Source organism: Rhyacophila brunnea, unplaced genomic scaffold (assembly GCF_057557595.1).
Source record: "Rhyacophila brunnea isolate RB1 unplaced genomic scaffold, BYU_Rbru_1.0 scaffold_12, whole genome shotgun sequence".
Taxonomy (NCBI): Eukaryota; Metazoa; Arthropoda; class Insecta; order Trichoptera; family Rhyacophilidae; genus Rhyacophila; species Rhyacophila brunnea.
This window is the reverse complement of record NW_028232774.1, coordinates 39,559,469-39,579,853: the sequence shown is the minus strand read 5'-3', so window position 1 is coordinate 39,579,853 and position 20,385 is coordinate 39,559,469. Positions and strand designations below refer to the sequence as shown.

General features: G+C 37.2%; 1 protein-coding gene across 2 annotated transcripts in view; it reads right to left on the bottom strand.

Annotated features, from left to right (window-relative positions):
* Positions 1-20,385, bottom strand: part of Stim (stromal interaction molecule) — a 124,542-nt gene that overhangs the window by 60,309 nt on the left and 43,848 nt on the right. For both annotated transcript variants that reach the window (XM_085961280.1, XM_085961281.1), the window contains exon 4: positions 943-1,055. In XM_085961280.1, coding sequence (XP_085817406.1) covers positions 943-1,055 — 113 coding nt within the window. The remainder of the gene's footprint in view (positions 1-942; positions 1,056-20,385) is intronic.

Here is a 20,385-nt window from a genome sequence, read left to right as displayed (position 1 = left end):
TTCTTTAAAAATAATAAATGAAACTAGGGAATCCAATCCCGGGATCCCGGACAACTTTCGATACCTTTGAATCCCGGGATTAGTAAACGTAAACCCGAAACGAAACGAATATCACACTTGAATGGTCAAAGACATAGCTTATAATCAGTATCTTTAGAATTATCTTCAAATGTGTTAATCTTGCCCATTTTTTGAATAATAAAATGCCTAATTCTTGTCAAATTTGGGATCACAGAGATTATCAATATATTTTTTTATCGTAAATATTTCACTACAATAATGACGACATAAATTATACTGATGGTTTTATAAATGCGTTTAAAAATTAATAAATGTAACCACTGCACATTTATGTACTGAAATATGACTATATTCTAAAACGTTAGAGCGAGAGGTTTAAAAGAATACTATTTTATGATAAAAATACTTTATGCAGTCATCAAATGTTTAAAATAAATATAAAGGATAATAAGGCTTCAAAATTATATAAATAGATTATCTACAACGTTTAAGGAATGTCCAGGATCATGCTTTGAAAATCGAAAAAAAGTTCCATTTTGACCCACGCTCAGCACGTCCGCCCTTAAATAAAAAAAACTGTTTTGCTTACACATTATTATCTTTATTATAATAATATTTACTCCATTAAACCCATGTATTTATTTCCTAGATTTAACGTACACAATATTGACATTAAATGTATTAAATAGTATAAATTATACTAGATATTTTTGACCGATTTTAAATTAAAAAAAAAATATTAACTATCGAAAAAACGCCAATTCCGGGATCGTCAAATTGTATTCCCGAAATCCCAGAATCAATATTTTGGCTCGGGATTGGGTTCCTCAAATGCAACGATATAATTATTTGATACCAAATACAAGATGTCTTGTTAAAATATCCAATAATACTGCACCTATATAATATTATACTACTTACCTAGGCAATGTAGCCCCAGCAACACGGTGATCAATAAATGTCTTAGTGTACTGCGGAAGTTCCACGTTTTTTTCTAACCACTCTGTAGTCTGCTCCACAGTCCAATTATGAACCTAAAACAAAAATAAAGGAGATTGTTTTATGCTGTGTTGTACAACATTATGAATATGTTATATGACAGATTTACACCCGCGTTGGCTGAATGCGTAGAGCGGTGGCCATCTTCGTATAAATACGAAGACGTGAGCTTCGGGCTCGAACCCATGGCTGGTCAAAAAATGTTGTTTCAATGTGTATTTGATCGATTACTACAAGGACCACAGAACAGAATAATAAATATAATTCAAATATTCTATACCCCCAATACACTACATTTTGAAGCAGGGTTTTGAATGTGTGAGTGTCCTACGAAAACGAAACACACATTATAGACATACAATAGAGTATGTTGCAACCTTCAAAAACACCAATGTTGAATGAGTGTCAGTGCATAAACCGAGAGCAGTTGACAGAACGAAGGACAAGCTTATTAATATATTAATATCACCATAATTTAATGGTGGTCCGCGAATTTTTGGCGTCCAAATCCAAATGACTATGCTAAAAAATCCAATATCTTCAAAACCTCTGCACTTGCGAGTGTTTATGGATTGTGTTTTTGTTAATGGTTTTAAAACCATCTCCAGAGATATCCATCTCTTAGTTACAAAGCCATAAAATTAATGTCCTCATTTTCGACTGCATATTCATATTATGAGAAGACTCTTTCGGCCATGTCAGTCATAAAAACCAAACAGACAAACCGAATGGATGTGAACGGAGCGCTTCGTCTCTCAGAAACAACGCTGAAGTCACGGATATCAAAATAATATAGCAAAGAAGCAGCATCAGATTTCGCATTAAAATTGTTAAACCTCCTATTCTCAAAATTCCAGAATTTCCATTATTACATAGGTATCTATTTACTGATTATTTAAATTACCAATAGAAGTTTTATATTATATTTTTTTTGTATATTATGTTTGATGTCTGTTTTAACATTTTTTTATTAGTGCTTTATACTATCTATAGAATTTATAAAATAAACAAAATTACATTTTTTTAACTTTGCAGTTGAAAATTTCACAAATTTAATATCATTTTCATTTATTACCTTTTTATCGCCCGAGCAAAGCCGGAATATTCAGATCGTGCTAGGCAATGACATTAATATGGACGAAGCATCTGGAAAAAAATGACACTCACTTTTTTGTCGGGTCTGCCGAATGGCATAATCTGTTCTAACGCCATTACAATAAAGGTGATATTGCTATAAATTCCCGATGCTTTTTCTCGGGTCTGCCGAATGGTTCGGTTCGAACGCGTTCGCTCAAATGAACATTGACACTAGAAACACTGTTCTAACGCCATTACAATAAAAGTCATATTGCTATAAATTCCCGATGCGTGATATCGCATAATGGAAATTGCGTGACGTCTACCTATACATGTGCGAATGTCGCTATGCGCGAATTCACTAGCTAGCTATTGTATTGAGTGCGTTGTCCATTAATAATGTTATTGGTGCTAGGTATATAAATGATATATTTTTATTTCTGCGTTAGCGGTCCGCAAAACACTTGTCCTATTTTCTTCGGTCCGCAAGTGTAAAAAGGTTGAGAAATACTGGTGAAGCCCACTGCTGGCATATACCCAATATTAGTACGTGCACCAAAGGGCGACAACATTTACGATGCTTCGCCCAACGTGAAGGGGAGCGCAAGAAGGCCGAATATAATATGAAGTCGTTTTCATTATTATACTCCTAAATGACCTAAGGCAGGGGTCGCAAACCGCCGCTCGCGAGCCACATGCGGCTCTTTTTCTATTGGCGTGCGGCTCTTTGCCAAATTCCCAATTCACAATTTTTACAAAATCTTTTGCAAAATTCACAATATTAATTTTTTGTCATTGATTGTACACTTATTATATTATGATATAATGACATTATCGCGAGACAAATTTTTCCTGCGTGATGGTTGATGCAAAAAGGTATGATTGTTGTTGTTTTAAATCCGCCCATTGCAAAAGTCGACAAATTAAATTTTTCTCCATTTGATATTGACACGAGCACTTTTGAAATACAATTTTATTGGCGTATTTAACAAGCAAAGAGTTATGGAGTTCCAAATTTGTAGATCTTGCCACCAAAATTGATGATTTTGAGACAGAAAAATGCAATTTAATTTCACAACACAAGTGGAGCGCTCTAAACTAAATAAGGTAGAATGGTAGATAGTACTACGATTTTTAATACATGGAATAGCTTTCTTGACTCATAAGCGAGTCTACATAATATGCATGTGAACAATCATTTTCAAACATGAACAATATAAATAGCATTTAGAGAAGTCAAATAACCGATGAGAATTTGGAGTCGCGCCTGAAATTAAAAACTACAAGTTACATACCAAACATACAGAAACTCTCCAATGAAATGAAAGGAAGGTCGTGAAAATTGTATGTAAGTTAATTCATATTATGTAAAAATTATATTTATAATTTCAACAATAAAAACATATATTTACGTTAGCTTTATTCGGGAAATCTTCTTCACTTAATAATTATAAAATGTAATTAATTCATTTAAATATACATTATGGCTCTCGAATTTTTTTTAACCATTGTGCTACTCATATTTTGCTCCTTTGGTCCAAGAGTTTGCCGACCCCTGACCTAAGGGAATAAGCAACTGTGATGTGAAATGGGAAGTGAATATTTTATTTCCATGCTTTCTCTCCACTATCCGCCGTGTCTCGGTATCCTACGGCGTAACAAATAAGATCGACTCATCCATTCAAAGTTGTTGTGTTAGCGTCGCAGGAAGAATGTCTGAAAGTCGTTAGGCATTTAAGTTGATTTTATTTTGCAATATCTACTCCCTATCAGAAATAACAATACAAAGGGATAGCGTGATCATATAATATTATTATTAAATACAAGACGATACAAGTTTTTCTATCTGACAGATATATTATACCTATTAGAGACAAAAGAGGGAAAAAACGCAAAAACAGCCGACATGCAACGACAGAAATTGTCATTATAAATATTTATTTTAATTAACATTAACACATAAAAACTGTAACAAATCTACTGTGCACACAAAGCAGCCATCAGCATTGTTATAGCAACGTACCTACTAGTTAATCTTGCTGAACTAACTTAGCGATAACTGATAACATCACTACATATTATATTGCTTTACAATATATTATATTATGTACAAAGCGTCTATCGCTCGATATACCCATAGGCTGGCATAATCGCTCGACCAGTGTACGCGCGTTCGGCGGAGCGTTGAGCGGCGCGCGCAACTCAAACGTATAACCGTGTGTGAAAATGTTCGTAGACAATGTCTTTCTTTGGTTATACGTTTATACAGTTACACGTTTGAGTTGCGCGCGCCGCTCAACGCTCCGCCGAACGCGCCTATGCTGGACGGGGCCTAAGAGTCGTGAAAATATAAAAAAACCTGCACATTCAGTTATATTGTATGATTTTATTGAGATTTTGAAGGAGAATCAATAACCATGAAAAAACCTGCATGACTTCATTGTATTACATGATTCATACTATATCGCTCACGGCCTGCCCAAAGCACAAAGAGAATCATTCAAAATTTTCTACTTCATACTCAAGTACGTTGGCTCTCAAAAGGAAAAGTACTATCACGATTCATCTCTTATAGCAGGAATAATTTCTTTTTTCGATGCTGAAAATATGCGTTATGATTTTCTTCACGAGGACAATAATTGGTAACTGGAAGTAACATTTATTAATGATATTTTTGAGAAATTAAACATTTTAAATTTAAGCCTGCAAGGAGCGAACGAAAACATCATTACAATTACAGGAAAATTAAAATCTTTCGCTGACAGGTTAGACCTGTGGACCAGAAAAGCTAAAAACTCACAGCTTGATTGCTTCCCAGGTGTAGACGCTTCCTCAAACAAATTAAAAAAATTACCAGAAATGCAGAGGACATTACAACTTCTTTCTGCATTATTTTCCAAGTATTTTCCAACACTTGATTATCAAATGTACCAGTGGGTTAATAGAAACTAAAAAACGACCCTGTGCACGAAACCTCGTTTTTTGAGCTAGAGTTTTCAGCATTTTGGATATCGCTTTGGAGTCAATATCCTCGATTGGCTACAACAGCAATTAAATCTCTGTTGCCGTTTGGATGGTAGTATCTTTGCGAATTTGGTCTTTTAGCGCTCATGGAAATGATATAAAAATAAACGAGAGCGGTTACAGATGGTAGATGAGGAGTTCTTCTTCTTCGATGGCGCTACAGCTAAGTCGAGCCCTGGCCTCCTCAGGTGAGGAGTTACCACAGAACAGATAATAAATAGAATTAGGCTATATTCAATACGCCGCATATTGATGCAGGGTTTTGAATGTGTGAGTGTCCTACGAAAATGAAGGACGCATTATGCACGTGCAATAGTGTGTGTAATACACCAAGATTAAATGAGCGTAAATGCATAAACCGAGTGTAGTTTTCACTATTCGACGTAAAACGTATTCTTGACACATGTGTAAGTTTAACTCGGATTCTTCCTTACTCGAGTCGGTTACCTGCAATCGCCATACCCGTTATGTATTTTAGTTCCCATTTTTTTCTGAGTTCCCTGGGAGTTACGTGTTCGTTTATCTAATGTAGAGCCGCGTTTTGACAGAATACTTTCTAAAAATCAATTGCATCCTTTGCACTAATAAAATTATTACTACTTATGTACTCGTACATAATTTATTGTTGATAAAATATTAAAATGTTAAAAAAAATTGTTACCTACACTATGATTTTCTTTATTCATATTAATAAGGTTACATTTCCTTTTTAAGGCATTTTTATTTGGTGTGCCGCGGAACAAATCCCATTCACCAGTGTGCCGTGATGTAAAAAAGTTCTAGAGAGTCTGGGTACATCTCTCGCATGGAGACGACAGAAGAAGAGCAAGAATTGCCTACGGACGTGTACATGTTATGCTAACCTCTCATATTCTGGGTTTCGCCAACCCTACATGCGAATCAATCAAAAGACCAGCTGTCGATTAATCGAGATGGCTGACGAAAACGAACGTCGCGGCATCTCGACAATAACAATTTAACATTATGGTAGAGTCGGCACCCAGCTACGACGATCGAACCCGTCTGCGGTCGAAACCAATAATAGATAATTAAAACGAATTATTTCTGCTGGATTCCAGTATTGAATTGCGCACGAATCATAACTTGGCGTATCACAGTGTTTGTCATGCGTATTAAATTTATTTAGACTAATCTAAATCCAAAACTATGACAGCATTCATAATTTTGGGGATGCGCTGTCACTTATTTAAGGTAAATTTGTCGTATCCGGCATCAAAACGTTACGTGGATGTTCGCATTGTTAAGGAGACTGCATTGCTAATATGGTTAAATGAATTGAATTAGCATATTATACTTGGAAGACGAATGCTTTTTGTGTATGGTAAAAATCCACCATGTACATAAAATAAAACAAAATAAATACATTAGCTACTACTTACTTATTCAAAATTTTAAAATCCAATAATAACCAACACCAGTTTCGCGCGCTTAGATAGCCATTGTCAGTGTACTTATTAAAATTGCATATCGTGCGTTTTTCACCCCATCTTCTCCCATCCCGCCAGGACGTTAAAAATCATAAATTCACAATTTTTTCATATTTAAATAATTGTGGAACTTTGGAATTGGGTTTCGGTTCGGTTCCCAGCTATGCATTGCACCGCAATAATTGGACTCTATAATCTATCCTTAATATTACACCCAGTTTACACGTGCATGGATTTACTACTGACAGTACGTATTATCGCGGCAATAACAAGATAATGCACGTGTACACATGTATTATCATGCAAGTTGCAAAATTGCATGCATGAATCAAAAAAAATCGGAAGCTTCTGAATTGTCACGTGACAGTTGGGATTCGTTCGATATCTGCGCCTGCACAGTAGAACGATAGTGGTGAGCCTGCCGGTAAATAAACGAACTACTCCGCGCAGACTTATTTTGAGGTTAAACTATTTTCACGACCTGTCAAATAGTACTATAAAATGACAACATCGCGTCTCGCTTACTCTTGAAGAATGGGATTGGCGAGACAGTCAGCATTTTTACGTGTATACAGTTATTATCGCGATAGTTTAAAATACACACTATTGCTGCAAGTAAATCCATGCACGTGTACATGCGTTATTATATTATAAGTATTATAACTCATCATCTCAATAGATACTACAACTAGATAACTTCGACGATGACTTTGTTACTAAAACAAATTTCAAACATAAAGCTCAATTACACAGGCCGAGTCCAAAGTCGATTGTCTGCTTCAATTGCCCCCGAACGTGAAATGATATTTTGGATCGAAATAAAATTATCTTTATTTTTCGTTCACGAATAAATTGAAAATGTTCACCGTTCGTCGATTGAGTTATGCGTGAAGAACGATCTGGGACATTTCATAATTGGGTACGAATGGCGATCGTGACAGACGGTCAGCGAGAGAATCTGCCAGTACAATTCGGCCTTTATGTGATAAGTGATAATACTGCATAATATAACCGGACTGAATTGGTTCTTCAGTCACTACATAACGGCCCTGCTCGGATATCTCGTAAATATATAAAAGCAAGCAAAAACTAAACCGAGAATTAGAGAATTGAGAAACTAATTAGAGAATTTGGGTATATTAGCTCAAATGGCGTAAACTTTAAAATCTCCTGATTAAATCATAAAAAAACAAATTTAATGAAAGTCAAAGACGCGACAAGGATTCTACTGGGTTTTGCAACAACATACATTAAATTGTTAACAAGGATTTTAAACTATTATTAAAGTTGCTCTGACATGAAATAAGTCATAATTAACGCTGTATTCTCAAAAATGAACAATAAACACTATTTTTTGTTTTCGAGTTGTTTTTCTTCGTTACTCCTTTTCATTCATTTTGTATGTATGCTATTAATATTACAGCACGTGTAGTTTATCAAGTATTTAATTAAATCTTGACCTGAGGATTAAAGTGATGCAAGTGAATATGTGAGTTTAAGTTAAGTAAATCGACCTCAAAATTAGTGTTTCACGGGCACGTTGTCTGAAAACAGTAGCTATAATATAATATTATGGTTATTTATAATTTTTCATACAAAGCAGTTGCACGTGTTATGTTCTGAAAGAACATAAAGTATGTGGTAGTGTGCAAACCGCTCATAACTATTTTTTTACTTACAAATAACATGTACTCATTTAATTAACACTCCTCATTCAATCTTAATTTTTGTTTACTTAGAAATCGGGGGGGGGGGGGTAAAACCATTTAATACAAAGAAATTTTGGGTAAAACTCAAAAAAGTTCCTGACTAGATGTAAATAGATAGGTAATTATTTATCAATGTATTAACAGGGTGTAGGCCTCCGAATCCTCGGCTAGCTCCGGGCCTGGAGTGGAGGTACATGCAAATTCTTGGAGAGCAGGTAGGCACTTATTATAGTTATTGAAACACGATGTTACTATGGTATATGCTAATTTATTAGGACCATAACCACAATCACGGCACAATATTTATTAAATGTCTAAATTAATTAATTACAGAAAAGTCAGAAAAAGCACTTATTATTATAACTTAGGATTTAAAGTCTTATTATTATCTCTACACTAACAGCAGCGAGATTGCGCGAGCAAAGGACCTTGTCGAGAAAGGTTGAGGACCGGGTCCAATGATCGAAAGATAAAAAAAAAAGAATACGCGAAAAAAAACGGCTAAGTCGATGGATGGCACTTCGCCCGCGATCTGTCAGAGTGACAGTAGGTATTGAGTTTAGGTATCGACCAGTAGGTATTTGTACCTTGGCGATTACCTCCTCACAAGTCTCGGTGACTTGTATGTAAAAATGCGGAAAAAGTTACGCCGCGGACCTTCGCAGGTTCAGGGTCTTAATGCGAGCGAAGACTGATATTGAATTTAATAATTGGGGGTTTATATGCAAATCTGCCCGATTTCATCCCTTAGCTCAACGTTTTGAGGGTGACAAAATTAATTAACGGTTTCCTTACGAGATTGGCGGAAATTGTACAATGACTAATTACCCGCGAAATCTACGCAAGGACCGACTAAGTAAAAGTATAGGCGCAAGGCGGCGCTCGCCGATGGACGGCGTCGCTCGCGCGTCACTTACATACTTCGAGTACCTGTCAGTACCGAGAGTGTGCAATTGATGTAGCAGTACCGCATTGTTTCTGGGCCAGCCCCACGAAAAACGCACCTACGAAGGCGTGCGCGGCATCGACGGATTCGTGGTTGAATTGCCTATCGATACAGCACACCCCCTCCGCGGTGGCGCTCCTCATGGCTGAGGGAGGGGCGTTCGCGCGGCGGCCGGCTTTACGGGCTCTAGCGGCGCGAAGGTACCTCTCACTCAGAAACAAGAGTACTACAAAGTTAGCCTGGATGATAGGGCGTCATATGCCAGTGGTTAAATTGGCATATTTGTGGCACCAGGCCTACGACAGCGCATATCAATCCTTCGGCCAACTACCGTTGGGGGGTCCAACTTTGAGGCGCCCCGACGGCCTGAATACCTACTTGACGTTAGTCTAAGAACATGAACTCGGTAGATTGTTAATCTGACTACAAAATGGATGCTTAATATTAATTAATATCAAGCGGGGAAGTTACTTTATTTGAATATGTAAGTGTACTGGTCGCGCAATCTTTCTTATATTAACAACTAATATAGCTCGGTGTCGCTACAGGCACATACTTACGACTAGTTGACGGATGTTATTCCGTCAACCAAACATATAGGCAGTAATAATTGCTTAGTACATACTCATACTTCGCCGATCAAAGATTTCCCGCACTTTATTCCAGTACGTGGTCTCCTTGATCGACCAAAATCATTGATCCGATTCTCCCGTCGCGCGTGAGCGTGATGCCGTCATACACGCGAGCGAGAGGGGCTCTGTCACTGCAAAGCGAGCAAATTTGTATCGCGAAATCGATTTCTACACATACGACAGAGACGCCGTCGTATGTCAGAGCAGGAAAGCTGCCAGAATACCGATTCGGAAACGCCGCGCGCGGAATAACCGCGGATATTAAAAATCGAATTTAATATGAACATTAATTACGCGGGATCGTGATTATAATCGGATCGATGATTGCCCTACGTGTTGCTATGCTTTGTGATTGCACATATGTACAAAAGGGAGCTTTCGCAACAGGCCTATGAGCATATGTTAACAATTATTGTGCCGTGTACGCACGACGCGTAGCGACATCGAACTATATACCTTAACATTACATACATCTTAACTACCTTAATTATTATATACCATTAACGCCCATCTATAGTCTCCCTTTATTACTTTATTATCCTTTGCATTACATGTTTTTACAATTTACAATACCTATTATAATAACAAATCAAATCTTATATTACATCTAATCTAATTTAATTACCCATTACCTAAGCATATTTATATTTGATTCAAAATCCTTAACCCTATACCATCTTACCTATTACCTATACGGCCTAACCATCCACAGTCCACTCTGAGAAGCCGTGGGACCTGTCAGAGCAACTGCGGGACTTAACATATGAAATATTTTGTTCAGCCTTGCCAAGGGTCGTCATCATTCCATCGGTGGCACATTGACTACCAAGGTCAGACCGAGCGGCTGGGGAGCACTACTCCTTATGGGAGCGCCCCCCTCAGGGGCAGAAAAACCTGTCGGTGACAAGGGCTCGGACTGGACCGCAGTTCCGGTTCGTGCAATTCAGAAATTATAGAAAATAGATAAAATTCATTAACTTGTTTAATTTAATTTCATTTTTAATACTGAACTTGTCAGACTCGAATTTAAGACGTGTTTATATGCCCAGGTTTGGCCTGCGGCACTAATAACATTTTCATGCGTCAAGTTTAAAAACTGTTATTCCATTTAAGAATCTGAACGAAATAGGCATATTACAATAATATCGAACACAATTATTTTTACATAATATCAATAAAATTATATATCTTTAGAAAATTATCGTGCGCTCCGGTTCATGAAATTTTCGATTTCGACCGCTAGTGAAGAATCGAAGCCTCATTTGAACGCCTCATACACTCAGTAATATTCCAGAAAAAACAGCATACATCAAGTTTAAGTAGGGTTTGCAATCCTGGCAATTATGAAACCCGAAATACCGGGATCGAATAAACTGGAATTCCGGGATTAGTTGACTAATGTTTTTATTATGTTTAAAAAAAAAACAATTTCCGTGAAGCAGAAAATATAAAACAAAGCAAATCCACTTTCCAAATAAAAAAAGGTACTTGCTGAGAAAACTATCGTCCATTGTTGTTTTTATTTTATTTATCCTTTCATTCCAAATATCATGTTGTCAACGTCTTAAATTAATAATCTGTTATGTACTCAATGTTTGTTTAAATAAATAAATTAATTAATTGAATGTCTCTAAATGTGAGAAAAAAATCTATTCTTACTGCGAATAGCCACAATCAGGCCAACTTCACTTCGTCATCTGCTACACGGAACAGTTCTACGAAGCTGCCCTCGTCTGGTGCAAACACTGACTATAGTATGTTTCCAACAATGCCGGGATTTCGGGATCGGGGATAGTAATCCCTAAGTCCCGGGATTGGAAATGTCCGGGATTGCAAACCCTAGTATTGATGTGAGAAATGATAGTATAATATTTGATTGCACCGTATTTTCCAGTATTCAGCTGGCGCCTTGCTACGAAGCTTTATGAACAAGATTTTCATCGTAGACAAGAATTGATAAGGTCAATTGAATGTCAGGCGATTCTCCGTATCGATCGATAAAAAGTAGTTATAATATGGCAGTACATATCGATTCTCAATATTAGTTATTGTTATTTTATTACATTTACTATTGTTACCAGCGGCCAAGTATTAAAATAAAATAGCCGAGAATTTGCTTACCATTTCGTGTAATACAATGAACTATAAAATAAATTAGTAAGTAGTAATGATTTTATTAACCATTTGTTACGAAGTGAAGGCTTTCTATAGTCAGGCCATGGCGCAGTGCTGGTAGTGCTAGTTATTACTAATAATTCGAAAGTAATGCAGTTATGCTATGATGCACAATCTTTTTATCAGTAGGGCCGGGCCATCTTATCCACTTATGATCTGTGAGTAAATATCGTGGCTAATGAATAATGATACATTCTCTCCGAGTCAGAACATAGTATTATTAATTAAATATTTAAATACAAAATAGGATTGCACATTCATAATTATATGCGCCACGCACCAAGCTATAACGACGACAATATATAATTTTACAATATGCCGTAGGTATATCAATAATACCTTTTACAGCTGAACACATTTTAAAATTTAATTAACGTACAAATGAAACCATTATATAATGTTTCATTAAAATTCTAGGTAATTATTAAGATATTCTTTTTTTTTGCACGTTTATTCTATTTCGTCAGTCGAAATAAATATTGTGACGTGTCTGCATGCTTCCCGCGGGCTGAGGGTTTTTCCTTACTGTAGTTAACTGTTTGCGGTTGAATTTTATTTAGTAATAAAAAAGTAGGATGTTAAACTAATATAAACAAAATATTCGATCAAAGAACAATATTTAGTACAAACAGAAGGTTACCACATTGTATTAGACGCATACGTACCTACTAACACTACTAACTTGCACTACGATTCGAAGTCATAATTTCATGCGGCGACCTGACTATACAGGGATTCGTTACAATGTTACATAACAATGCAAATATATAGAATATAGCACACGATATAGAGAAAACGTTGGACAAGTTATGCAGTATGCTTCATAATAACCTAAACAAAATGACAGTAGACAGATTCTTGCTCGGGGGTCTGGGGGCGGAGGTTGGCGGTATCTCTATATCGCCGCCGCCTTTAGGATTTGGATCCATTAGCCGGTGCGCTAGAAAACTTATTGTACGCGACCTGGTGTATGACACGGCGCTGCGTGCGTGGCAGGGGCGATGGACCACTTCTTCCAAGGGCAGACAAACGCATTTGTTTTTTCCTAATATAAAATGGCGCATGGAGATAACCAGATTGACTCCAGACCATTGGACTTCTCAGTTCTTAACCGGACACGGTGGTTTTGCCACCAAGCTCTCTCAGAATAGAATCTCCGACTTGCTTATGTGGCGAATTGCAGGATGCCGATCACATCCTCTGGGAGTGTCCCCATATGTCGGTTGAAAGGGAAGAGCTTCTCAAGTCGGTCCGACCCTCAGTTGAACCGGTCGGCCATTGCGACTTGGTATCTACGAGGGAAAATTTCTCAGCTTTTAAAAAGTTTGCGGCATTATACGGCGAGCGAGAAGGTCTTTTCTCATCTCATCTCAATTATTGACCGTAATACATTATATGGAAGTAGGGATCACGCACACTCTAGTGCACGCCAACCAAGGTCTTGGGAAGTTGCTCCTGGGACACTTTCGGCACAAATTTGAACAGCGCCTATCGTTCGTTACGCCACAGTATACGCGTGCATAACGGGTGTGGAGACGTGGCGGGTGGTGGAAGGAAAAGCAAGTAGACAGATTCGCAATTACTGAATATAAGAATTAGGTATAGGTGCCAGCATTTGGGCTCCAATTTTCACGAGAAGTGTCAAAGTGTCACTATTCCTGACTTTTCATTCCATTTTTTACTTTCTTTCTGGCTAGGAATCCAGATAGCCGATTCAGCGATATCAGCCGGGTCTGGCTTCAAAAACCGTCGATGCGGCATAAAAAGACGGAATGTCAGAAGAGGAAACGTCACTGTAAATGCACCACATGGGTAAAAAAGGGTTCGATGGTTCGGGCGGGCAACAAATTGATGAGAGAATTTGGAGCAATCTAAGCCCTGTCATCAATAGCCACCATAGACAATGTCTATATAAAGTATGCCCGTCAACTTCTTGTGCATCGGAAGAAATGGTATCTGCGCAAATAAAATCATCTGTGGTGTCACAAACATGACATAACTAAAACATTTCTATAAAATAAACTATCAGCGTCAATACGCAGCATAATATGGACCTTTTAGAGTGTAAAAATATCTTAACATTCTTAACTACGTAACCACGTGGGTCTATTTGTATGAATCCAAACATCCATCACTTTCACATCACCTTTCTTCCTCCGGCACTACAACCCAGTGTGGGTCTTGGTCGTGGAAACCAAATCCTGGGCAGCTAGCTTCCATCCAGTTTTATACCTACTCCCAATATTTTGAGGTAGCCCTCAGCATTATCCAACCATCTTCAGCAAATGCTTCTTCTGCCATCTGGATTTAAAAATTATATTTTACCGCCCGTGACTCATCCATTATCTCACATAAATAGTATTACCGACATGCAGGTACTCGTGTAACTCATAGAGCCCTTTGTAGCATCTCCTTCTCCACCCTGACTGTCATTGATGAGTCCGAAATTAACACAGAGCATCCCACGTTCAAATATCCCCATAATTACATGTATGTTTTTGTCATGCACCAGGATTCCGACTCATACAATACACGACAACTGGCCTTATGGATGTCTTGTACAAGACGCACTTCAAATGACTGGCTCCATGGAACGGATAAACTTATCGAGGCTAAAGCAACATTTGTTGTCAAGGATTAATCGAAGTCTGCTGTCATCATTTAGTTTATCGCCTTAAATTTCAATTTATTTACTTTTTACGTATTGTGGACATTATAAATTATAAGTTTAAGACGTTCACAACATGACATGAAACATTATTATAAAGAAGTAGAAAAAATAATAAGAGGGATAAAAATGAAAATATAAAAAGAGAACATAATATAAACATACAAACGCAGTGAAAATACAATTATACATCTATAGTAGTTCAAAGAATGTCATGTTATTTACATGACCACACTTTTGTTATGATGGCAACACAACGCGATAAGGCTACCGGAGTACGCATGCGCACGCCGACTAGTTTGAACAACGGGCGGTTGAACCATTTCCGGCGCAAAAGCGGACCGCTCTTTAACTCGAAGGCGAAGCGAGATTCACTCTCTCAGATCTTGACGTTCATACGAAGAAGACCTCTCTCTGGCTCTTAAGTTCCGGGCCTCTGGCCGAAACACATGGTTCTCAGTTTCTGACGTCTCGAAGCGGTTATCATGGCACTGGATTTCTGGTCGACAACCGAAGGACGTCCCTCTCAGGCCATGGAGACCGAAGGAAGCCCATGGTCCCGAAACCCATGAAAACACAAGATGGAGGGCCACTTCTCGATTCCGCCTTGGAAGGAATCGAGGGCGAAGAGAGCTGAGATCATTTTATCGTGATATTTATTGTAATTCTTTACGTTGCGGTCCACCGAATTAGCATTTATTTGTGATTTAAATTGTCTAAATTATACTATGATAGGCGCTCGTAACGATTAACTTATTATACACTCTCGCCTGCTAGTAATTCTTATACATTAATTATACTACTGTTAACAGTTAATACCCGCGTTTTATTTGAATCACCTTCATTATTGTCTCTATGCATTTCATAGAGTGGCGCTCAAACCGAGATATTCATCATTGCATTTCTATGTATTTTATATTACAGAAATAACCGAATGAGTAAAGCAAACGGACAGGTGACTGAGGTTTTAGAGGTAATGTTAATCTACCCACGACCCTGCTTCCCCGCGTCTCATAGCTCTGCCGTATTCCTATACCATGTCCACGGTCTCCATACCCAGGCGCACCTGCCGTTCCCTCATAATTCCCATCCAATTCCAATCCACTACTCTTTTCCCTACGTTACAATTTGATCAATTGTCACAATACCCACCTTACCTTGCACATCCCTTCCTTTTATACGTCACAAGACGTACAACGAGTTTGCTAAGGAAACCCTATTTTAAGAATTTATAAAATAGCGTCCACCTAAGCTCACGCTCACGCAAGTGGAATATATCAACACCCGAAGCAATTTGGTTGAACATAGTTATTGGCATTATCAGTGGACGGTTGGTTCTGCACCTTGGGAGAATAAACAACTGATGCTCCCTATTTCTAAGATAGTTATCAGGGGGACACAGGTCAACACTGCCCAGAATGGCAGAGTTATCATTTATACCTCGTACAAGTCTAAAAAAAATACGTACCTAAATAAAAATCTATTCTAAATTGTAGACTGCAGTAGTACGTAAGCATACCTAAGAGAAAGTCTGTTTTTGAAGGTATCCACAGTTTCAAGAGTGCTGTTGGCTATATTGTGCTTCCTACATCCACATAGTGGTGTATAAATAGCATTCAAAGTTTTCGTGCAATTGGGAATTAAACTTGCGTGCTAGCCCCTGCTATTTCCCGCCACTAAACAAGGATACAATGTAATCCATTTTTCTCAATATGTCTTACCCGTGTGAGAGAGATGGGCCAGACTCTTCCCAACCATGCCTTGGCCACCGTGATCCCCGCGTCATTGGCTTGAAACATAATATAAATGATGCATCTGGTTGCAACGAGCGTCAGACCATCACATGTTCCGCAGTTTCCTCGGCACCATATTCGCAGTTTGATGAACCATTTAATCCATTAGTCTTGCATATTTATTGATTTTTTCATCGGACTGTGTGTGACAAACGAATGTTTTTAGCACTACTGTCCGACAACAAGATCTCGTCGATAACAGGAAGTCGCTGTAGTCGTATATAGAAGACTTCTCAGTGACGTACCTGACATGGCGGCAATGCGTGTTTAAATAATGTACTTATCGACTCTCATTCTTCTTCGCAATAAACAAAAAGTTTACTAATCATAATTCTAACGTCACTCCTGATCGTTTTAGACATATTTTTATTATAAAAAGCATCAAAATATCCGTACACCACGGAAGCGTAAAATAAAATGATAAATTTGGGGGTGTTCCTCGTTTAAAAACGAAAGTGCGATTAACTACAAAGGAGGGGCTTGTTAGTTCATAGTTTTAACACATTAAGTATAAAAATATTTAAAATAAAATAGATTGGCATAACAAATTCTATGTGCGGTTCTGCACGTTTAAGAGTGATGTGAGAGGGGAGGGGGAATTCAATAAAGTGAGGTAAAAATAAGACGCCGGGTGGAATAAATTGTATGTAAGTCACGCGTTACTTACGAATTATCGACTCATCTGCCATAATAAATATTATTAACATGCTAATATGCATTATGACAACAGGTGTAATATTCAAACCAGGCGAAGTTTCCATTGGCATCAATATCGGAACTGCTATCTTTGTTTCTGTTCGAAATACCATCTTCCGCGAGAAGGGGTGTACAATCATCGACTTTGCAATTAATTTTAATTTGCGGATATTTGCGGATATTTTCGGGAATTTTTATTGTATTCTGTCTCGATTGGGGAGGAGATAAAATATAATGAATTGACATTGATTATTATGGCGAAGTGACAACGAGTACTGCTCAGATTAATCAGGGCTTCGAACCGTTTTTTTCCGTTTCGGTTCAGTTCTGAGTGATTAATTATTAAATGTTTTTATTTGTATTAAGAAATTATTTTCTACATGTACTATAATTAAGGCCATTTTATGGTACTTGTGTGATAGCCCGGCGCCACGCTCCGAAACCAATGTTTATGCTTCACCTCAAGGCCGTAGATATATATATTTTTTAAACATATTATAAATTATGAGAATTATGTCGAGATGCCTCATTATAACTGAAGTGGGGAGTAAGATTGTATTAACGCGCGTATTTGAACATGTACAGAACTGAAAAAAACGTTTTTTTTCCGGTTCGGTTTTCTTTCCGACAAAAACAACGGTTTTTCCGGTTATCGGTTCCGTTCCGATTCGTAGCCTAGGATTAAATGATATCGAAGTATTTTATCACGAATATCAATTTCGACATGCAGTTTTTAACTTGCCGTAAGGGAAAGGTGGTTTTATTTAGTATAGCAAATACCTATGTATAGTTTTAATAAACTTTTAATTTAAATTCAACTAATACGTCACAGGAATTAAGAATGTAACATTATTTTAGTGCACATAAATAATTTGAAAACACCTTTTTTAAATAATACAACACGACCGTCCAGGATTTAAATTATAAAAGCAGACTGCCAAAACTTTAACGCAATTACATATGACGCACATAGCTTAGTTGGTAAAACATAATATGTGCGCGATCGGATCCCGCAGGGCCTCAAAAGATTTTTTCTAATGGTTTTATATTTTCTGAGGTGTTGTCAAAAAATCGATGTATAGTTTTGATCTTTGATATAGAAAATTATATCTTGCAAACAAAATCGCTTATATTTTCATTCAATCTTGAATTCAATAAAAACTACCATGCACACTAAAACTACTAAACATGACCACAAGTCGCAGACCGGGTATACATTTCAGGGACAGTTTCTACATTGGGATATTACGCGAAGAGATACGAAGTTGTAAAGGAAATATATTTCCCTTAATTCACACTGCTCTTTCTCTACGAATTATTAATACTCACGGGGATCTCCAACTTATTAATCCTTCAATATTATAGTAAAATACTATAATAATGATAGTAAGTATGATTGGCAGTTTTATTTTTATAACTAAAACGCTTTTACCGGTTGACAACCACTGTCTGCAATAAGAAGAAGCGTTGAAAACGATCCCGATGTCCCGTTCGATTCTCTTCTATATGACAATAAAATGGTGAGTGTTTGGTGATTGGACGGGGGCCAGGCATTTCTGGCAGGCAAATTAAAAATATAAAACATGGCGTGACATTCAGGGCCGCCAACAGGAATTTCCGATAATGACAGACAACTTCTACACAATTAAATACCACACTTGTATTTGAAAGTACATTACAAGATCGCGGGTATGACTAGTTTCGTCTCCTTACTTCAGCACATAATGAAAAATTTTACCCAGTCTAACTTTAATCTCATAAATCAAACTATTCAAAGCACTGTTCAATGACAAGATTTTATTCTCTCAAATAATTCGTTCATTGGCATGTTCAATACCCCTATTCAGGCACTCGAGCAGTACCTGCAGTTCACGAACTTTTTTGATGGGTAACTACTCAACATCTCTTTTTATTTGTTTACTCACTTGTAATATTTACTTAATTTTATAATATTGTTTTACTTCCGTTTCCAAATGCATTATTAGCTGTTTTAGAAGCAAAATGGTGTTGGATGTTTTTTAAGAGGACGAACTCCGATTAGTGTACAGGAGAATGAATTCACTGGTGGCGCCCGCCACAAGACTAGCACTGAATAGGGAAAGACGGAGAATTTGCTTAGAATCCAATATACAGTATGTATTCTAGAGTGACCACGATCCTCGGGCATGATGACGACGACGAGGTGGCAGAAGAAGTGTTTAAAATTCAAATTTTATTGTTCAGGTACATGCACCGTTTACAAACAAATGTAAAGAAACAAAAATATTCAGCTGGGATTCTTAGGGCTCCTGAACGCTAAATATACTAAACGCATGTCTTAATCCTAATTATCATGATGACTGACAAGATAAATATGAACAGAAGTAGCGCCGTGCCGCCGCCCCCAGAGAAAGCTTAGCAAAACAGAATTATACCGTTAATGATAACGTCATTTTTACGTCATTGTGCCATAATTTTCTATAGGATTCGTTACATTTTTAATGTAATGAATGGCAATACTATACCTTCAAACAGTGTTGTCATATGAACATGTTATGATTGTTCATGGAATCTATGTTATTAAAGAATTAAAGGGATAGAGGGTCACAAATTAACATAGGGGGTTGCCAAGTAAATAATAAACTGAAAAACATTTTGTTGACTATGATTCAAATCAAACCGGCGTCTCGACGTTTGAATGAAAAACAGACTGTTGAAAATTGAGCCTTCTTTAGAAGGAATTTCATAATAGATAAGTATTTATTTTATATGAAATTTGAGGATGTACATTTCTGACACTTAGGAAATGGCCACTCGATTGACATCGACAACAGAAAATCAGGGAGTTATCTTAATCTTAATTTGTATTGTTAGAATAGTTTAGAAGTGGATAGAAGAAGTGGAGAGGATCGCCGTAACGATTTAAATGTTAGAAATTACATTTTGGATTATCATCTCAAGTTTATTTGGACTCTATACGATAGCCATCATTATGCAGGCGAGTGTTGTGTACAAAGGTCAAGGTAAATGAGAAAATATCCGACAACTAGACCACACAAAAAGAAATTCCCGTATAAATCTTAAATTCTACAGGGCAGCGAATATAAAGGTCTGATGCGCCTAGAAATAAAACTGAAGAATTATCATAAGCCAACGGTTCTAAACATTTTCATTAATGCATACCACCAATACTTGATATGTCGCAAATTATCAACATA